The sequence below is a fragment of the Coregonus lavaretus genome (assembly GCF_964263955.1).
Source record: "Coregonus lavaretus genome assembly, chromosome: 30".
NCBI lineage: Eukaryota > Metazoa > Chordata > Actinopteri > Salmoniformes > Salmonidae > Coregonus > Coregonus lavaretus.
The window spans coordinates 37,546,279-37,561,298 of NC_140017.1; the positions used below are offsets into that span (position 1 = coordinate 37,546,279).

The 15,020-nt window shown below is 37.8% G+C and overlaps 1 protein-coding gene across 1 annotated transcript in view; it reads right to left on the bottom strand.

Annotated features, from left to right (window-relative positions):
* Positions 1 to 15,020, bottom strand: part of LOC311105921 (nucleolar pre-ribosomal-associated protein 1-like) — a 61,237-nt gene that overhangs the window by 12,322 nt on the left and 33,895 nt on the right. Inside the window, exons 28-33 of the mRNA XM_084148157.1 lie at positions 14,938 to 15,001; positions 14,676 to 14,844; positions 14,305 to 14,407; positions 11,574 to 11,734; positions 10,533 to 10,751; positions 3,382 to 3,525 (exon numbers count right to left, since the gene is read on the bottom strand). Of these exons, the coding sequence (XP_084004283.1) occupies positions 3,382 to 3,525; positions 10,533 to 10,751; positions 11,574 to 11,734; positions 14,305 to 14,407; positions 14,676 to 14,844; positions 14,938 to 15,001 (860 nt within the window). The remainder of the gene's footprint in view (positions 1 to 3,381; positions 3,526 to 10,532; positions 10,752 to 11,573; positions 11,735 to 14,304; positions 14,408 to 14,675; positions 14,845 to 14,937; positions 15,002 to 15,020) is intronic.

Consider the following 15,020-nt stretch of genomic DNA (forward strand, 5'->3'; position numbering starts at 1 on the left):
AGGTCATGGTCATCAACCTATGATAACATTCTACTTTATTGAAATACTGTGTCCTTTAAAAAAGGGCCAATCAGCACTCGCTACATCAAGTGCTGGAAGTATACAGTAAATTAATGATATGCACCCATTGATTCTTGAAGAACATAACTTATAAATGCCTCATGAGCTTAGTTCACCTGTCGTACCCCGTCAGAACCCAAAATAGAAGCTTGTTTTACGCCAATGTTTGTAAAACAATGTAAATGTAAACAAACACTGTATAGCCTCAAAACAAGGTTAAAACTATCATCTTGATATCATGGATGGTCAGTCCTTGCATCCATAGCTCTGTTTATGAATTTGAGAGTGGTTACATATCTCCAGCCCCATCCCTCATCTTATTATTCAAACGGGCAGGTTTTTACCAAAACAGGGGCGGGGAGTTAGCTTTGTTATTGTTTCTGCTGCTAATGTTGCATTCCAACCAAGGTACATGAACAGAGAAACAAACTGAAAATGATCCCCACCCAAATGCTTGGTGGAAAATGGTTTATTCTTAAGAGAAAGACAAAGCAGCAATTGTGATGTAGTGCTAGTACTCTTTCTGTTTTACCTGTGTGTGTGTGTGTGTGTGTGTGTGTGTGTGTGTGTGTGTGTGTGTGTGTGTGTGTGTGTGTGTGTGTGTGCGCTCCAGGGTTTCGTTTAGCCGGTAACAGCCGGCTTTTGGGCTGTTATTTTTTTGTTGAAAAGCCTATAAATAAAATTGCCATTGCGAAATAATAAATAATGCTTTTTATTCATTGATGGAAATACATTTGACCGGTCATGCTTATCGGTCTATGGGTTCATTTGCATAATTTAGTGGAATTAAATTGGCACCTGTGTATATTCGTTATATATATATAATTTATCACACACGCACAGAATACAGATAGAGCCTTTGAGTGGAAAATCTGTCAGACAGCACTTTTACAAGCCCAATCATTGAAACAATTATAAATGCAATCGTGTGTTAATTTTTTTGGGGGGTCATGATTAAAAAAAGCTAGTATTTTTATTTCTCTACTGGTAACTGAAGCGCGCTTCATATTCATCATTCAAATGTATAGGCAACAGAAGTCATGGCTTCATCAGCGCGCCACACACCACTTTGCAATGAGCTGGAGGCAGTATGCATTTAAAAAAAACATTTAATTGTTTGAAACCTGAACGTTTCACTACATATTATGAGGCATGTTTTACCTTGCTTCAAAGTAGCAGAGGCAAAGTCCGACCATATCTGTGGAGGCAATTATTTTTTATAAAGACTTCCATATGTAGCTCAGTTGGTAGAGCATGGCGTTTGCAACGCCAGGGTTGTGGGTTCACTTCCCACGGGGGGCCAGTATGAAAAACATTAAAAAAAAGTAAAAAATAATGTATGCACTCAAATGTAAGTCGCTCTGGATAAGAGCGTCTGCTAAATGACTAAAATGTAAAAGAAAAAGTAAAATACGCCATTGAAACCAGTAGCCTATTTCTCTCATGTTCTATCGGTTTCCAACTTTCTTTCATTGTCCGGTAGCCTACTGCCTTGTGTTGCTCTAATGTTAAGAAATAATAGTTTATTACCATTTTAAGGGAAAACGTTCTGATCTGCTGCTTTTTAACGTTTTGTTTTATGTAGCCTTGGCCTACCTGCATGTATGAATTTGGGACCTATCGTCCCACAACTGTCCCAGATTCTGTTAGGGCTATTTCTTTATCGACAAGCTGACCAATAGAACATGTAAACGTTTCTACTACGGGGGATAGTAGACTGACGGCTAAAGCTTTCCCTAAGTAGATTAAATTGCCAAAATTATATAGCCTAATTAACATACTCCTGTCTATACAGAAAATAAATACAATCATTCAAAATAGGCTACCAAAGCATGATTTGGGATCGTTGCAGCCCAAATAAATGCTTCACAGAGTTCAAGTAACAGACATCTCAACATCAACTGTTCAGAGGAGACTGTGTGAGTCAGGCCTTCATGGTCGAATTGCTGCAAAGAAACCACTACTAAAGGTCAACCAATAATAAGAAGAGACTTGCTTGGTGAAAAATCTGTCGATGTGCCCTTAAGCAAGGCACTTAACCCTAATTGCTCATGTAAGTCGCTCTGGATAAGAGCGTCTGCTAAATGACTAAAATGTAAATGTAAAAATGTATTGACACACCATCCAAAGTATAATGAATAACATCATCATGCTCAAAGGGATATTCAATGTCTGCTTTTTTAAATGTTTACCCATCTACCAATAGGTGCCTTTCTTTGCGAGGCATTGGAAAAACTCCCTGGTCTTTGTGGTTGAATCTGTATTTGAAATTCACTGCTCAAATGAGCGACCTGACAGACAATTGTATGTGTGGGGTACAGAGATGAGGTAGTCATAAAAAAATCATGTTAAACACTATTATTGCACACAGTGTGAGTCCACGCAACTTATTATGTGTCTTGTTAAGCAAAGATATACTCCTGAACCTAATTAGGCTTGCCATAACAAAGGGGTTGAATACTTATTTACTCAAGCTATCAGCTTTTGATTTTTAATAAAATAAATAAATAAAAATACATAATTCCACTTTGATATTAAGGGGTATTGTGTGTAGGTCAGTAGCTAAAAAATCTAAATTGAATCCATTTTAAATTCAGGCTGTAACAACAAAATGTGGAAAAAGTAAATGGGTGTGAATACTCTCCGAATGCACTGTAGTCATGCATTGAACGGTCTTTTTTTCAAACAGTGATTTGAGTTATATTATTAGCTTAAATGATGACTATACAATTTAATCATCACAATAGGAATAGTAGGCTATCTTACATAAGTCTGCCAACGCGAGGATGCACGGAATGCTTTATTATAAAGGTGCATTTTTATGGTGAAAATGTACTTCCCCAAACACGAAACTGACATGCCGCCTATGCGTAGGCTGGTGATTTTGCTGTTCGTTACTCGTCTTGTTGGCTGAGGAAAAGTACATGTGGACAGTTACTGTAACACGTCACTGCATCCTCGACTTGCATGTTCTGTGTAAGATTAATTACCGTCATCTAAATGTGATTTCTGTCATTCTGAACACCTTGGGTGGACGCCCTAAATCAGATTACGCACCCAATGGTTCTGCTGTCTGATCCCATTGGTCAGGTACATTTTTCAAATGTCCAGTAAATTAAAATGCTGCTGGTCAAATGTCCGGCGCCACATTTTCATAATGGAAACCCTGGTGCATGGGTGTGGTTGTGTGTGGTTGTGTGTGTGTGTGTGGTTGTGTGTGTGTGTGGTTGTGTGTGGTTGTGTGTGTGTGTGTGTGGTTGTGTGTGTGTGTGGTTGTGTGTGTGTATGGTTGTGTGTGTGTGTGGTTGTGTGTGTGTATACCTGAGTGTGTTGGTCACAGAGTGGGCTGCAGCAGAATCCTAGCAGTGTCTGGAAGATCCCCTGTTGGTCCAGCAGATCATAACACTGTCTGTCTGTCAGGCCCTCCTCTAGGACAGACAGCATCCACTCCCTCTCCACCTTGTGCTGAGAGGAGAGACAACATCATATCATGGATCGGTCCCCTCCATACTGATACCACCCACTGGGCTTAACAGACAGCATCCACTCCCTCTCCACCTTGTGCTGAGAGGAGAGACAACATCATATCATGGACCAGTCCCCTCCATACTGATACCATCCACTCCCTCTCCACCTTGTGCTGAGAGGAGAGACAACATCATATCATGGACCAGTCCCCTCCATACTGATACCATCCACTCCCTCTCCACCTTGTGCTGAGAGGAGAGACAACATCATATCATGGACCAGTCCCCTCCATACTGATACCATCCACTCCCTCTCCACCTTGTGCTGAGAGGAGAGACAACATCATATCATGGACCAGTCCCCTCCATACTGATACCATCCACTCCCTCTCCACCTTGTGCTGAGAGGAGAGACAACATCATATCATGGACCAGTCCCCTCCATACTGATACCATCCACTGGGCTCAACAGACAGCATCCAAGTTTAATAACTGGACAAACATAAAATCCCATTTGACAGAATATTTTCTCAGCCAACTCTATTTGAGTATTTCATTCATCAGAGTAAAACCTAGTGGAATACTGTCAGGGATTAAATAGGACTAGAGTATAACCTAGTGGAATACTGTCAGGGATTAAATAGGACTAGAGTAAAACCTAGTGGAATACTGTCAGGGATTAAATAGGACTAGAGTATAACCTAGTGGAATACTGTCAGGGATTAAATAGGACTAGAGTATAACCTAGTGGAATACTGTCAGGGATTAAATAGGACTAGAGTATAACCTAGTGGAATACTGTCAGGGATTAAATAGGACTAGAGTATAACCTAGTGGAATACTGTCAGGGATTAAATAGGACTAGAGTCAAACCTAGTGGAATACAGTCAGGGATTAAATAGGACTAGAGTATAACCTAGTGGAATACTGTCAGGGATTAAATAGGACTAGAGTATAACCTAGTGGAATACTGTCAGGGATTAAATAGGACTAGAGTATAACCTAGTGGAATACTGTCAGGGATTAAATAGGACTAGAGTATAACCTAGTGGAATACTGTCAGGGATTAAATAGGACTAGAGTCAAACCTAGTGGAATACAGTCAGGGATTAAATAGGACTAGAGTATAACCTAGTGGAATACTGTCAGGGATTAAATAGGACTAGAGTATAACCTAGTGGAATACTGTCAGGGATTAAATAGGACTAGAGTATAACCTAGTGGAATACTGTCAGGGATTAAATAGGACTAGAGTAAAACCTAGTGGAATACTGTCAGGGATTAAATAGGACTAGAGTAAAACCTAGTGGAATACTGTCAGGGATTAAATAGGACTAGAGTAAAACCTAGTGGAATACAGTCAGGGATTAAATAGGACTAGAGTAAAACCTAGTGGAATACTGTCAGGGATTAAATAGGACTAGAGTAAAACCTAGTGGAATACTGTCAGGGATTAAATAGGACTAGAGTAAAACCTAGTGGAATACAGTCAGGGATTAAATAGGACTAGAGTATAACCTAGTGGAATACTGTCAGGGATTAAATAGGACTAGAGTATAACCTAGTGGAATACTGTCAGGGATTAAATAGGACTAGAGTATAACCTAGTGGAATAGAGTCAGGGATTAAATAGGACTAGAGTAAAACATAGTGGAATACAGTCAGGGATTAAATAGGACTAGAGTAAAACCTAGTGGAATACTGTCAGGGATTAAATAGGACTAGAGTAAAACATAGTGGAATACAGTCAGGGATTAAATAGGACTAGAGTAAAACCTAGTGGAATACTGTCAGGGATTAAATAGGACTAGAGTATAACCTAGTGGAATACAGTCAGGGATTAAATAGGACTAGAGTAAAACCTAGTGGAATACTGTCAGGGATTAAATAGGACTAGAGTATAACCTAGTGGAATACTGTCAGGGATTAAATAGGACTAGAGTATAACCTAGTGGAATACAGTCAGGGATTAAATAGGACTAGAGTAAAACATAGTGGAATACAGTCAGGGATTAAATAGGACTAGAGTAAAACCTAGTGGCATACTGTCAGGGATTAAATAGGACTAGAGTAAAACATAGTGGAATACAGTCAGGGATTAAATAGGACTAGAGTAAAACCTAGTGGAATACTGTCAGGGATTAAATAGGACTAGAGTAAAACATAGTGGAATACAGTCAGGGATTAAATAGGACTAGAGTAAAACCTAGTCGAATACAGTCAGGGATTAAATAGGACTAGAGTAAAACCTAGTGGAATACTGTCAGGGATTAAATAGGACTAGAGTAAAACCTAGTGGAATACTGTCAGGGATTAAATAGGACTAGAGTATAACCTAGTGGAATACAGTCAGGGATTAAATAGGACTAGAGTAAAACCTAGTGGAATACTGTCAGGGATTAAATAGGACTAGAGTATAACCTAGTGGAATACAGTCAGGGATTAAATAGGACTAGAGTATAACCTAGTGGAATACTGTCAGGGATTAAATAGGACTAGAGTCAAACCTAGTGGAATACTGTCAGGGATTAAATAGGACTAGAGTCAAACCTAGGACTAAAGCAGCTACCAGGAGTCAGGGGTGTTGACTGTGATACTGTAAAACTGTAGTAAAACTGTAATACTACTACTGTAACACTAATACTATACTACTGTAACACTATACTACTGTACTACTGTAACACTATACTACTGTAATAATGTACTACTGTAACACATACTATACTACTATAATACTATACTACTGTAACACTAATACTATACTCATGTCCTACTGTAGAACTAATACTATACTACTGTAACAAATACTATATTACTATACTACTGCACTAATGTAACACTAACACTATACTACTATAATACTGTACTACTGTAACACTAATCCTATACTTATGTACTACTGTATAACTAATACTATACTACTGTAACATATTATATTACTATACTACTATACTATTATACTACTGTACTACTATACTACTGTACTACTATACTACTATACTACTATACTACTGTAATAATGTACTAATGTACTACTATACTACTATACTAATGTACTGCTATACTACTATACTAATGTACTGCTATACTACTATACTACTGTACTACTGTACTACTATACTACTGTACTGCTATACTACTGTACTACTATACTATACTACTGTAATACTGTAATACTATACTACTATACTACTGTACTACTATACTACTGTACTACTATACTACTGTACTACTGTAATACTATACTACTATACTACTGTACTGCTATACTACTGTAATACTGTAATACTATACTACTGTAATACTGTACTACTATACTACTGTACTACTATACTACTGTACTACTATAATACTATACTACTGTAATACTATACTACTGTAATACTATACTACTGTAATACTATACTACTGTAATACTATACTGCTGTACTACTGTACTACTATACTACTGTACTACTATACTACTATACTACTGTAATAATGTACTAATGTACTACTATACTACTATACTACTGTACTACTGTACTACTATACTACTGTACTACTGTACTACCGTAATACTATACTACCGTACTACTATACTACTGTACTACTGTAGTACTATACTACTGTAATACTATACTACTGTAATACTATACTACTGTAATACTATACTGCTGTACTACTGTACTACTATACTACTGTACTACTATACTACTATACTACTGTAATAATGTACTAATGTACTACTATACTACTGTACCACTGTACTACTGTACTACTGTAGTACTATACTACTGTAATACTATACTACTGTAATACTATACTACTGTAATACTATACTGTTGTACTACTATACTACTGTACTACTATACTACTATACTACTGTAATAATGTACTAATGTACTACTATACTACTATACTAATGTACTGCTATACTACTATACTAATGTATTACTATACTACTATACTACTGTACTACTGTACTACTATACTACTATACTACTATACTACTATACTACTATACTACTGTACTACTATACTACTGTACCACTGTACTACTGTACTACTATACTACTGTACTAATATACTACTGTACTACTATACTACTATACTACTATACTACTATACCACTGTACTACTATACTACTGTACTACTGTACTACACTACTGTACTACTATACTACTGTACTACTGTACTACTATACCACTGTACTACTATACTACTGTACTACTGTACTACTATACTACTGTACTACTATACTACTGTACTACTGTACTACTGTAATACTGTACTACTATACTACTGTACTACTATACTACTATACTACTGTAATAATATACTACTGTAATACTATACTACTGTACTACTATACTACTATACTACTGTACTACTGTAATACTATACTACTATACTACTGTACTACTATACTACTGTACTACTGTACTACTGTACTACTACACTACTGTACTATTGTACTACTGTAATACTGTACTACTATACTACTGTACTACTATACTACTATACTACTGTAATAATATACTACTGTAATACTATACTACTGTACTACTATACTACAATACTACTGTACTACTGTAATACTATACTACTATACTACTATACTACTGTACTACTGTACTACTATACTACTATACTAATGTAATACTATACTACTGTACCACTGTACTACTATACTACTATACTACTGTACTGCTATACTACTGTACTGCTATACTGCTATACTGCTATACTACTGTAATACTGTACTACTGTACTACTATACTACTATACTACCATACTACTATACTACTGTACTACTATACTACTGTACTACTGTAATACTGTACTACTATACTGCTGTACAACTATACTACTGTAATACTATACTACTGTACTACTATACTACTGTACTACTGTACTACTATACTACTGTACTACTGTACTACTGTACTACTATACTACTGTACTACTGTACTACTATACTACTGTACTACTGTACTACTGTACTACTGTACCACTGTACTACTATACTACTGTAATACTATACTACTATACTAATGTACTACTATACCACTGTACTACTATACTACTGTACTACTATACTACTGTACTACTATACTACTGTACTACTGTACTACTGTACTACTGTACTACTGTACTACTATACTACTATACTGCTGTACTACTATACTACTGTAATACTATACTACTGTAATACTATACTACTATACTACTGTACTACTATACTACTGTACTACTATACTACTGTACTACTGTACTACTGTACTACTATACTACTATACTACTGTCATACTATACTACTGTACTACTGTACCACTGTACTACTATACTACTATACTACTGTACTACTGTACTACTGTACTACTGTAATACTGTAATACTGTACTACTGTAATACTGTACTACTATACAACTATACTACTGTAATACTATACTACTGTACTACTGTACTACTGTACCACTGTACTACTATACTACTGTACTACTATACTACTGTAATACTATACTACTGTACTACTATACTACTGTACTACTATACTACTGTAATAATATACTACTGTAATATTATACTACTGTACTACTGTACCACTATACTACTGTACTACTGTACTACTGTACTACTGTACTACTGCAATACTGCAATACTATACTACTGTACTACTGTACTACTGTACTACTGTAATACTGTACTACTATACTACTGTACTGCTATACTACTGTACTGCTATACTGCTATACTACTGTAATACTATACTACTGTACTACTGTAATACTGTACTACTATACTACTATACTACTATACTACTGTACTACACTACTGTACTACTATACTACTGTACTACTGTACTACTATACCACTGTACTACTATACTACTGTACTACTATACTACTATACAACTGTACTACTATACAACTGTACTACTGTACTACTGTACTACTATACTACTGTACTATTGTACTACTGTACTACTATAATACTATACTGCTGTAATACTGTACTACTATACTACTGTACAACTATACTACTGTAATACTATACTACTGTACTACTGTAATACTGTACTACTATACTACTATACTACTATACTACTGTACTACACTACTGTACTACTATACTACTGTACTACTGTACTACTATACCACTGTACTACTATACTACTGTACTACTGTACTACTGTACTACTGTACTACTATACTACTGTACTACTGTACTACTATACTACTGTACTACTGTACTACTATACAACTGTACTACTGTACTACTGTACTACTATACTACTGTACTATTGTACTACTGTACTACTATAATACTATACTACTGTAATACTGTACTACTATACTACTGTACAACTATACTACTGTAATACTATACTACTGTCATACTATACTACTGTACTACTGTACCACTGTACTACTATACTACTGTACTACTATACCACTGTACTACTATACTACTATACTACTATGCTACTGTACTACTATACTACTGTACTATTGTACTACTGTACTACTATAATACTATACTACTGTACTACTATACTACTATACTACTATACTACTGTACTACTATACTACTATACTACTATACTACTATACAACTGTACTACTGTACTACTATACTACTGTACTACTGTACTACTATACAACTGTACTACTGTACTACTGTACTACTGTACTACTGTAATACTGTACTACTATACTACTATACTACTATAATACTATACTACTATACTACTATACCACTGTACTACTATACTACTATACTACTGTACTACTATACTACTGTACTACTATACTACTGTACTACTGTACTACTGTACTACTGCACTACTATACTACTGTACTACTGTACTACTATACTACTATACTACTGTAATACTGTACTACTGTACTACTGTACTACTGTGCTACTATACTACTGTACTACTGTACTACTGTACTACTATACTACTGTACTACTATACTACTGTACTACTATACTACTATACTACTGTAATACTGTACCTCCATGTCATAGCTATAGAACAGTTTGAAGAACTCCGGAACCCTTCTGAAGTCCAGACACTGATGGGAGAGCAGGAACCTGTTCACCACCACATACATGTGCTCCTCTGGTTTCAGCATCTGCTGGGCCACCTTGGTGATGTATGTGGTCAGTACGAAGGGCATCCTGAGGTTCTGCTGTCTGATCCCATTCTTCACCATGTCCAGCAGGTAGAGCAGCTGGAGACACAGAGAGACATCTGGTTATTACAGAACATTACCACTCGTACAAGGCGATATCTGAACTGACACACTATTCATTATATACACTGAGTGTACAAAACATTAGGAACACCTGCTCTTTCCATGACAGACTGACCAGGTGAATCCAGGTGAAAGCTATGATCCCTTATTGGATGTCACTTGTTAAATCCACTTCAGTCAGTGTAGATGAAGGGGAGGAGACGGGTTAAAGAAGGATTTTTAAGCCTTGAGACATGGATTGTGTATGTGTGCCATTCAGAGGGTGAATGGGCAAGACAAACTATTTAAGTGCCTTTGAACGGGGTATGGTAGTAGGTGCCAGGCGCACCGGTTCGTGTCAAGAACTGTAACGCTGTTGGGTTTTTCACGCTTAACAGTTTCCTGTGTGTATCAAAAATGGTCCACAACCCAAAGGACATCCAGCCAACTTGACACAACTGTGGGAAGCATTGGAGTCAACATGGGGCCAGCATCCCTGTGGAGCGCTTTCGACACCTTGTAGAGTCCATGCCCCTGACGAATTGAGGCTGTTCTGAGGGCAAAAAGGGGGTGCAACTAAATATTAGGGAGGTGTTCCTAATGTTTCGTACACTCAGTATATGTCACCATCTCTCTCTCTCTAAATATAATATCAAAAAGTAAAGTAAATCACATGAGATGAACCGCAAATAACGAGAGATCAGTCTGTGTGTGTGAGCGTGCATACGTGTGTGTGTGTGTGTGTGTGTCTGTGTGTCTGTGTCTGTCTGTGTGTGTGTGTGTGTGTCTGTGTGTGTGTGTGTGTGTGTGTGTGTGTACCTGTCTCTTCTCCCTGAAGCGAGCAGCCTCCAGGTGATGGTAGTATGAAGCTAGAACCTGGTAGGCTGCGGCCCTCAGCTTGGGGTCATAACTACTCAGGGACACCATCGTGACACCAAGGCCGTGACTGGACACAAACTTCAGACAGTCTATCACAGACTCTGTCACAGGGGAGGGGGGGGGAGGAAAGACAACAGTTTGGTTCAGCTGAAGGCTGTGCAGTAACAACATCATTGGTTCAACGTAACAGAGTGCATTTAGATGTCCCATAGTCAGGGATTTAGTGATTCACTAAAGAAGTGGTTTCACAAACAACTATATTGGTGCTAAAGAAGCGCCGAAGACGTTTTTAGCCTGACCTAATGTAACTCTTTAGTTTCACAGTATAATTACTTCGGTATTATTTTGATAATGTCTTTTTAACCATGTCAATTCTTGTTTTCATGTCTCCATCTTTTTTTGACTGTGTCAAATGTTTCAGTTAAGTGTGATGTTTAAATGCTTCAATGTTTAAATGCTTTGATGTTTAAATGATTTGATGTTTAAATGTGTTGATGTTTAAATGCTTTGATGTTTAAATATGTTTATGTTTAAATGCTTTGATGTTTAAATGATTTGATGTTTAAATGTGTTGATGTTTAAATGCTTTGATGTTTAAATGCGTTGATGTTTAAATGCTTTTATGTTTAAATATGTTTATGTTTAAATGCTTTGATGTTTAAATGATTTGATGTTTAAATGCTTTGATGTTTAAATGCTTTGATGTTTAAATGTGTTGATGTTTAAATGCTTTGATGTTTAAATGCTTCAATGTTTAAATGCTTTGATGTTTAAATGCTTAGATGTTTAAATGATTGATGTTTAAATGATTTGATGTTTAAATGCTATTCATTGACTACAGCTCAGCATTCAACACCATAGTGCCCTCAAAGCTCATCACTAAGCTAAGGATCCTGGGACTAAACACCTCCCTCTGCAACTGGATCCTGGACTTCCTGACGGGCCGCCCCCAGGTGGTAAGGGTAGGTAACAACACATCTGTCACACTGATCCTCAACACGGGGGCCCCTCAGGGGTGCGTGCTCAGTCCCCTCCTGTACTCTCTGTTCACCCATGACTGCATGGCCAGGCACGACTCCAACACCATCATTAAGTTTGCCGACGACACAACAGTGGTAGGCCTGATCACCGACAACGATGAGACAGCCTATAGGGAGGAGGTCAGAGATCTGGCCGTGTGGTGCCAGGACAACAACCTCTCCCTCAACGTGACCAAGACAAAGGAGATGATTGTGGACTACAGGAAAAAAAAGAGGACTGAGCACGCCCCCATTCTCATCGACGGGGCTGTAGTGGAACAGGTTGAGAGCTTCAAGTTCCTTGGTGTCCACATCACCAACGAACTATCATGGTCCAAACACACCAAGACAGTCGTGAAGAGGGCACGACAAAGCCTATTCCCCCTCAGGAGACTAAAAAGATTTGGCATGGGTCCTCAGATCCTCAAAAAATTCTACAGCTGCACCATCGAGAGCATCCTGACTGGTTGCATCACCGCCTGGTATGGCAACTGCTTGGCCTCTGACCGCAAGGCACTACAGAGGGTAGTGCGTACGGCCCAGTACATCACAGGGGCAAAGCTCCCTGCCATCCAGGACCTCTATACCAGGCGGTGTCAGAGGAAGGCCCTCAAAATTGTCAAAGACTCCAGTCACCCTAGTCATAGACTGTTCTCTCTGCTACCGCACGGCAAGCGGTACCGGAGTGCCAAGTCTAGGTCCAAAAGACTTCTCAACAGCTTCTACCCCCAAGCCATAAGACTCCTGAACAGCTAATCATGGCTACCCGGACTATTTGCACTGCCCCCCCACCCCATACTTTTTACGCTGCTGCTACTCTGTTAAGTATTTATGCATAGTCACTTTAACTCTACCCACATGTACATATTACCTCAACTACCTCAACTAGCCGGTGCCCCCGCACATTGACTATGCAACGGTACCCCCCTGTATATATAGCCTCCCTACTGTCACTTTATTCTATTGTATATATAGCCTCCCTACTGTCACTTTATTTTTACTTCTGCTCTTTTTTTCTCAACACTTTTTTGTTGTTGTTTTATTCTTACTTTTTTGTTTAAAATAAATGCACTGTTGGTTAAGGGCTGTAAGTAAGCATTTCACTGTAATGTCTGCACCTGTTGTATTCGGCGCATGTGACCAATAACATTTGATTTGATTTGATTTGATGTTTAAATGTGTTGATGTTTAAATGCTTTGATGTTTAAATGCTTTGATGTTTAAATGCTTTGATGTTTAAATACGTTGATGTTTAAATATGTTGATGTTTAAATTATTTGATGTTTAAATGATTTGATGTTTAAATGCTTTGATGTTTAAATGATTTGATGCTTTGATGTTTAAATGCTTTGATGTTTAAATGTGTTGATGTTTAAATGATGTGATGTTTAAATGCGTTGATGTTTAAATGCTTTGATGTTTAAATGCGTTGATGTTTAAATGCTTAGATGTTTAAATGCTTTGATGTTTAAATTATTTTATGTTTTAATGCTTTGATGTTTTAATGCTGTGATGTTTGCATGCTTTGATGTTTACATGCTTTGAGGTTTACATGCTTTAATGTTTAAATGCTTGGATGTTTAAATGCTTGGATGTTTAAATGCTTGGATGTTTAAATTATATTCAGGTGTTTGTTAAATGGTAGTAGTCACCTGGCTGGAGCATAGCACTGAAGAGAGGCAGGAGGAAACAGGGGTCGTACACACTCCCAAGATCCTTCACTTCCTCATCTTTGAAAAGCAGCTCTTTACCCTCCTGTTGAAGAAGACGGATGAGTGTGGCCCCCCTCACAAAGCCATCTTATGTTGCACCACGTTATAATACATGAACAGGGCCAAGAGTTTTCCCAGAATATAGAAAACAGGTGAGAATCTGGGCACTAGTTAGTCTAGTTATAGTTTAATTAAAAAGGTCCAGAGTCCTTTCTTTGTCAGGTCACATGTTCAGGAAAAACTCCAGGGTCTAAACATTATAAATAAGTCTCATAAAAGTGTGTGTGTGTGTGTGTGTGTGTGTTGGTTACCTGCAGGATGATCCTGCGCTGCAGGGGAAAGTGAGTAATGGTGTTGATCATGGTGTCAGGGCTGAGCAGGGCCAGGAGGTCCTCAGAGCTGGGTTGCTGCCACAAGGAAACGCCCAGGCTTTTCCGGGCCTTATGGTGCTCCACCGCCGCTGGGCCCCACAGCATGCACCTGCAGGTCACACACACACAGAGATATCAGTGTAATAGCACGCACGTGGCCACACGCAACTTATTGAGATGATTAATAGATTCATAAACTTACTGAAAGTCTACCAGACTGATGCTGTTATCTTCATACTCCTGCAGCAGCAGTAACAGTTTCTGATCTGCACAGAAAATACATGT